This window comes from Arachis hypogaea, chromosome 12 (genome assembly GCF_003086295.3).
Source record: "Arachis hypogaea cultivar Tifrunner chromosome 12, arahy.Tifrunner.gnm2.J5K5, whole genome shotgun sequence".
NCBI lineage: Eukaryota > Viridiplantae > Streptophyta > Magnoliopsida > Fabales > Fabaceae > Arachis > Arachis hypogaea.
This window is the reverse complement of record NC_092047.1, coordinates 84,929,859-84,937,237: the sequence shown is the minus strand read 5'-3', so window position 1 is coordinate 84,937,237 and position 7,379 is coordinate 84,929,859. Positions and strand designations below refer to the sequence as shown.

Genomic DNA, 7,379 nt, shown 5'->3' with positions numbered 1-7,379 from the left:
AAGGTACGCATGCCTGTGGAAAAACTTGATTTTTGTTTGATACAAAAAATAAATTTGAAAGAAAATTTTGTATTAAAAGGGGAGAATGCAACTGATGTCTAATGTAATCACTTAATCCCCAATTTTTATCACTACTTGCTTTCTATATAACCGAGCCTGTTTATTTGTACTTCTAGTTGTAGGATATAAAAATTATGTTTTATTTTTCAATAGTAAGTATATATATATATATATATATATATATATATATATATATATATATATATATATATATATATATATATATATATATATATATATTGTTTTGCCTGTGCTTTTGAAAGATTCATTACCATTAATATTTACAACCAATGTACTTCTGTTTCTGTATCTACTTTTGCTTTTGAAGAAGTATTTCTCCCAGCAGCCCTCAAAAATAAGGTCAACGCCCCCATATTCTAATTTATTTTGACTCATTGACTAGTACTTTTTCTTATATACATTAGTTTTGATTTCTAATCATGGAAATCATTTTCGTTTTTGAAGCTCGGTAAAACTTTGAGAATATATGTTCTCCCTGCATCTTAAAGAAAATTGTTGCTCTCTGTTGCCTTTGCCATTATTGAACACATTGGTGTGCAGAATGTAAGGCTCTCCACTCACATTCTCCAAGAATTCAAAGTCAATCTCGTCCCAATTCTCCACTCACCAGTTTGGGATTAGGGTTTATCGGATTGATTTGATCAAATTTTGAAAAGTTATCATGCTAGTAGTCAAGGATCATTTACTCATACTAGTTATGCTTATATTGAAAATATGTGCTGTGTTCAGTCAAGAGGCACTTTATTAAAAAAAAAAACAAACAAATGATTAGAAAATTCTAAAGCAAAAATAATTAAGAAAAATGTATCTTTATAGGTAAACATATTTTTTTAGAAATCTAGCAGCCAAAATGCCTACTATTACCCAGAATTGAATTGATGAAATTTGAGTTACCGCTATATATGAGATCATAATATTTGATATAGTTTGTTGATAAGTTGTCATGACCTAGTTTCAATTCTCTCTCTTTTTCTCCCATATTTTATTGAATAGCTTATGAAAAATGTCAAATGAGTTTGTTTCTCTTTTTGGCAATGATAATGTGTTATTTTGTTCTTATATAAATTGTTTCTTTCAGATACATACTTCTATGTGGATTATATAGATTCATACAATGAGTGCCCTTCATATCATGGCTTCGTCTTCATCTCAGATAAAATATGATGTCTTCATCAGTTTTAGAGGTTTAAACACCCGTCGCGGTTTTCTAAGCCATTTGCTTAAGGCATTAAGGGAGAAACAAATTGATACATATGTGGATGACAGGCTCAAAGAAGGAGATGAGTTATTGCCTGCCTTTTTTACAGCAATTGAGAAATCACAAATTGTATTGGTTATATTTTCCAGCGATTATGCTTCTTCAAAATGGTGTTTGGAAGAGCTTGTCAAAATAACAGAATGCATGACAAAAAATTGGCAAATTGTAATACCTATCTTCTACAATATAGATCCATCAGATGTACGACGTCAAAAGGGGTGCTACCAAAATGCATTTGTTCATCATGAAAAATCTTTCAAAGACAACATCATGACTGTAGAAAAATGGAAACATTCCTTGAAAAGAGTTGCCAATTTATCAGGATTTCATTCCATAAATTTTGGGTAAGTGTAGATATATTCACTTTAATATATATTATGACATCAGTATTTGACTTTTTCTTTTAAACTTTACCACACCATTGAGTTTGCTATTTTTTCAAACAAATACACTACTCAGTATTTCAAGCTTATGATGCATAGCAAATTGCATGTGTAAACATTACATCACAATTTAGACATGACTTGGGTTACTTAAAACTGGGTTGCTTTTGGACTTGAACGTGAGGTCCAGACTCCCTTTGGGCAGCGTCTGACTTTTATTGGTGCCGAAGTGCCGCCTTCCAAGTTCTTCGAGAGGAGGTGGAGGGTGATATCTGCAAGGTGCTTCGATACTTAAGTTAGCAAAGGTTAAAATAGGTGTTTAGTAGATTGGATCTTGAATATACTTGAGTGTGTCAGTGTATTTATAATAGAGTAGATAACCATCTTTTTAGAATAGTTCCACCTTTAATGGAGGATAACTGTTTCCTTTTTTAGTGGGCTTTTATTCATTTTGAGCCTGACTATATTTTTGGGCCAGGGTATGAATAATTTTCTAGAGAAGTATGCGGTCATAGAGCCTTAAAAATAAATTGAAATCCATAATTGACTTGGTTAGTTGGTTGAATTGCAAAGAACTGACAATTTAAGGTAGCAAAAATATGGCTCTTTTAGAAGTGAGTTATTTTGACTTGGCTAAAATAACTCATAACTTAAGTAGGTTCAAGCCAAATGGGAACAAATTAGCCTATTTTCTGGATTCTTTTGTTTCGTTTTTGTTTTTCTTTATAAATGGAAAAATCACATAGTTTCTTATACAAGTTCATGAATAATGGATGATGAGACTTGAGAATTTATACAAGTCGTCATAGTACTTATTATTGTTATTATTATTATAATTATTATTATTATTGGTTAACAAATAAAGAATATGATGAAACTACTTGTATACCATGAATTGCTTGTTGAACAATAATGTTAGGTAGCCAATTTTTTTCAGCCAACATTAATTAACTTTTTTTTTAATTATTTTGTTTATTTAAAATTTAGATCCTAAATTATAAATCCTTAACCATGCACTAAATTATAAACCCTAAATAGTATTGACTAAATAAAAGTTGGTTCCATATACTTTCTTCTTTAGTAATAGTCAATCATAAATGAAATGTTATAGAAAAGAAAAATATATTTTTATGAGTTGTTTCATATTCTTTGGATGATTGATAACAATAAATTTTGTTTACTTTTTGTTATAGGACTGAAGTTGAACTTATTGAAAAAGTTGTACAACGTGTGTTAACAAGGTTGAATTACATGCCCCGAATTGAGTTCAAAGGTCTTATTGGAATCGATAAACCAATTGAAGAGCTTCAATCAATGATGTCATGCACTGCATCAAAAGATGTTCATATTATAGGAATTTGGGGTATGGGTGGTATTGGTAAAACCACTATAGCCAGTGCATTATTTAATATATTATGCTCTGAATTTGAAGGTTGCTGTTTTGTTCCAAATGTCAGAGAACAATCAGAGAAGAATGGGATAATCCAATTAAGAGATAAACTTCTTTCCATATTGTTAGAGGAAAAAGATCTAAACATTGGTGCTAATGGAGTACCAAGTCATGTTTTGAGGAGACTTGGTCGCAAGAAGATTCTTGTTGTTCTTGATGATGTTAATAATCCAGATCACGTTCAAAACTTAGTTGGAGGACATAAATGGTTGGGTCAAGGTAGCAGAATCTTCATCACAACTAGAGATAAGCATGTGATTTGTAAAGAAGCCGATGATATTTATGAAATTGGGGCATTGGAACACCATGAAGCTTTGCAACTTTTAAATTTGCATGCCTTCAATGGAAGGAGCCTACAAATGAATCATCATAATCTTATAACAAAAGTAGTTGATTATGCCAAGGGAATCCCCTTAGCCTTAAAGGTGTTAGGAACTTTTCTTTATGGAAAAAGTGCTAAAGAATGGGAAAGTCAATTGCAAAAACTTGAGAAAATGTCATTCAACGAAATCCAAAATGTTTTGAGATTAAGTTACGAAGGACTAGATCGAGAAGAAAGCAACATATTTTTATATATTGCTTGTTTTTTCAAAGGAGATGATAACATTAAAATTTTACTGGATGCATGTGGTTACTCAACAGCTATTGCTTTGAAAACTCTTCATGACAGAGCTCTTATAATTGTTTCAAAAGATGGAAAGCACGTAACCATGCACGATTTGATTCAAGAAATGGGTCGAGAAATTGTTCGTCGGCAAAACATTGAAAAGTTTGGGGAACGAAGTCATTTATGGGATCCTATAGACATAACTCAAGTACTAAAGCAGAACCAGGTATGAAACTAGATAACTTATTTACTCTCTTAATTAGTATCTTTTGAACAATAGTTCGTTATATCTTTACTTAAACTTTTTAATTGATATGTTGGTCAAGAATAAGGAGTTTAATTTTGATGCATTGACAATATAAAATAATTTACACAGTCGTATAATTATATATGTTTTTATGAATAACCATTCACGCGGTCAATTTTTTTGCTGATGTGATGTTATGTCATTAGTGCACGTGTAAAATTACTTTATACGAATCAAAATTAAATTTCAAGAATATATCATTTTTCTTTTGGAATTACGTATTTCGTATTAATTTTTGTTGGATAGGGGACTGATCGTATTGAAAGCATAACCTTCAACATGTCAAGTGCTCCTGATCTGAGGTTAAATCGTCATTCCCTTGCTAAAATGAAAAATCTTAACTTTCTGAGATTCTATTCATATGATACATATGGGGTGCACCTTCCAGAAGGCCTTGAAAAATTGCCAGACAAACTAAAACTTTTTCACTGGGATGATTACCCTTTGGAATCCTTGCCCACCAAATTTAATGCAGAGAATCTTGTTGAACTTGATATGCAAGGAAGTTACGTCAAAAAACTTTGGAATGACGTACAGGTGCGTGGAAATAATATTTGTTTACTACTTATAATTAAACACTTATAAAATATGTTTATTGCATGGTGAATATAATAAGATATGAGTTTAATTTTGATATATATATATATATATATATATATTTAACATAGATATTTAATTATATATTTAACATAGATATTTAATTATATTCATCTTTCATGCGATAATATAAATAAAATTACTTTTGTTAATGCGTTATTACGTGGTTGAATACATGTTTAAAATAATTTTACTTTACTACTTTTGCCCTCTAAGATAATTAACCTATTTTATTTGATAATTTGAAACAGAATTTGGCTAATCTAAGACGCATTGATCTTGATGGATCCAAGCAATTGATAGAGCTTCCAGACCTCTCCAAAGCCTCAAATCTTGAAACATTATCACTCTGTGACTGTGAAAATTTGCGCTCTGTTCATCCATTTATTTTCTTCCTCCAAAAACTAATTCATGTGGACCTAGAGCGTTGTATAAGGTTGAAGAAACTCCCAGGTGAGTTATGGTAATATTCAAGCAAATGTTGAGATTAATTCATTGTTAAAATATTTTCATAAAGTTAAATTACCTTCTAAATTTTTTTATTAAACTTAAATTTTATAGAATAACATATTTATAATAAAGTCCAAACTATGAAGTAATAAATATAATAAAATAATGATAAAAAATATATCATGAGTTAGTTGGATTTGATTTTGTGAAAAACTTAGCTGTATAGAATTATTGATAAATGTGAGCATACTAATAGTCTTAAATTAAGTTTAAAGATTCTTTAATTATTATTTTAAAAAATAATTCCATGATGTTCCAATATTTTTTTAATTGTTATCTAAATTTTGTTGAGCTTAAAAATTAAAATGGATGTACTACGAAAGTTTTAAAATTATATATTAGAATCCAAAAGATATTATTGAGAAAAAGTATGATGCTTTAGATATAATTTATAAAATATATTACAAGATTACAAGACTAAATTATAATTTTAGAGCTAAACAAAAAATGAGGCAGCTATTATACATGATAATTTATGAATTTCCACAATTCAAATTTCCAGAAAGCTCTAGCATGAAGATCCAACGAGACATTCCAAAAAATAGATATTAAATAGAAGATATAGTAAAAACATGCATTGAAAAAACATTCCAATATAAAGTTTTTAGTTAAAATTTCTAAAAATATAAAAATATTTTTCTAAATTCTAATCACACGTCCCTCTGTGATATGTCACATCATTAACCGATGCTATATAGTATACATACGTATCATTTAATATATTAGTAAAATAGTAATAATAGTTGGCTAACAATTGCAGAAAAATATAATGGAACTTTACATACTAAAAATGCATAAAAAAGATCAAATTGAAGTGAAATATATGATAAATATGACGATGTATTTAGGTAAGTGTAGCAGCAGCAGTAAGGTTGAACACTTGAACCTATCAGGATGCAAGAGTCTAAAGCATCTGCCAGATAGCACATCCAAATTAGAATTTCTTAAAGAGCTTTACCTTGAAGGATGCCAGCAACTTGACACATCAAACCTACACATTTTATTTAGTGGGTTATCATCATTAGAAAGGCTCAATTTGGGTGGGTGCCATAACTTGGATAAACTACCAGACAATGTCAACAACTTATCATTGTTATGTTGGTTATCAATAAAGGGAACTAATGTGAAGAGCTTGCCAGAAAGCATCAAACATCTTCGAAAGTTGAGATCTCTCTACTTGGGGAGTTGTAGGAGGCTTCAATCATTGCCTGAGCTTCCACCTTCTATACAATACTTGGAAGTCAGTGATTGCACATCCTTGAAAACAGTGTTCACTCCAACACCTAAAATACTCAAACAACACGTCAAATTGTTCAAGAAACAAATAAGTGAAGATGACTTCAGGAGGTATGAAAGTGGGCCGGATTATTTTAACATATATTTTTCATTTGAGAATTGCCCAAGTTTGGATAGGAATGCACTTCGTGTTCTTTTAATATATCTTGGACACTACAATAAGGAGAAGAGAGCAGTTATGGAAAAGCAAATTGAGAAAAGGAGAGCATCCTCATAAACGATTTGCATGCTCACCTATTTGTTAATTATTGTTGCATAAGTTATATCATATTGAATTGTTAGTTATAACTCTTTGTATACACTATTATGTTCATTTTTTCCTTTTTCATATATTCTCTGCTTCTTTCATATTTGTTTTAAGAAGAAAACACTTGAATTATTTTATTTCTAAAAAATGTTATATCGGACACTTTGATCTCTAACAAATTTTTATTATTCTAAAGTTTTTAAGATGAATTGATCCCTCCATAAAAAAAAAAGATGAATTTGTCTTATAATTATAGTGGTTTTTTAGAGGACTTAATTTTCTTATGATAAAGTTTGTTATATAGTACTATTTTGCTTAATACGTATATTAAAAATTTTATTAAAGAGGATAAAGAGACTAATCTATTTGACAAAAATAATTCTAAAAAACTTTTATAATGATAAAAATTTATCAACAACTAAAATATTTAATCTAAAATTTATTAAAGAATAATTTGGTATTCCTACCCCTTTTTTAAATGAACATCTCACTAGTATTTTTCTATATACTATGTTTTCTTTCTTTGTCCCCAAGTATTACTTAATAATATGAGTAAAATTCCAGTGCGGTTTCTAGAAGGACAAAGTGATCTTTGTCCAAAAAATGGTACCCCTTGATTCTTGTTCCTGCTTGTTGTGAGACA

General features: G+C 29.7%; 1 protein-coding gene across 1 annotated transcript; it reads left to right on the top strand.

Annotated features, from left to right (window-relative positions):
- The first annotated feature begins 1,195 nt into the window (after positions 1 to 1,195).
- On the top strand, positions 1,196 to 6,706 carry LOC112730190 (TMV resistance protein N-like). The gene is made up of 5 exons (XM_025780289.2): positions 1,196 to 1,683; positions 2,916 to 4,005; positions 4,333 to 4,623; positions 4,935 to 5,136; positions 6,042 to 6,706. The coding sequence occupies exons 1-5, from the start codon at positions 1,196 to 1,198 to the stop codon at positions 6,704 to 6,706; spliced, it is 2,736 nt and encodes a 911-aa protein (XP_025636074.2).
- The last annotated feature ends 673 nt before the right edge of the window (positions 6,707 to 7,379 follow it).

Coding starts and splice junctions, on each gene's coding strand:
- LOC112730190 (XM_025780289.2), top strand. CDS start 1,196: ATGAGTGCCCTTCATATCATGGCTTCGTCTTCATCTCAGATAAAATAT. Junction 1,684..2,915: donor TTTCATTCCATAAATTTTGG/GTAAGTGTAGAT, acceptor TTTTTGTTATAG/GACTGAAGTTGAACTTATTG. Junction 5,137..6,041: donor AAGGTTGAAGAAACTCCCAG/GTGAGTTATGGT, acceptor CGATGTATTTAG/GTAAGTGTAGCAGCAGCAGT.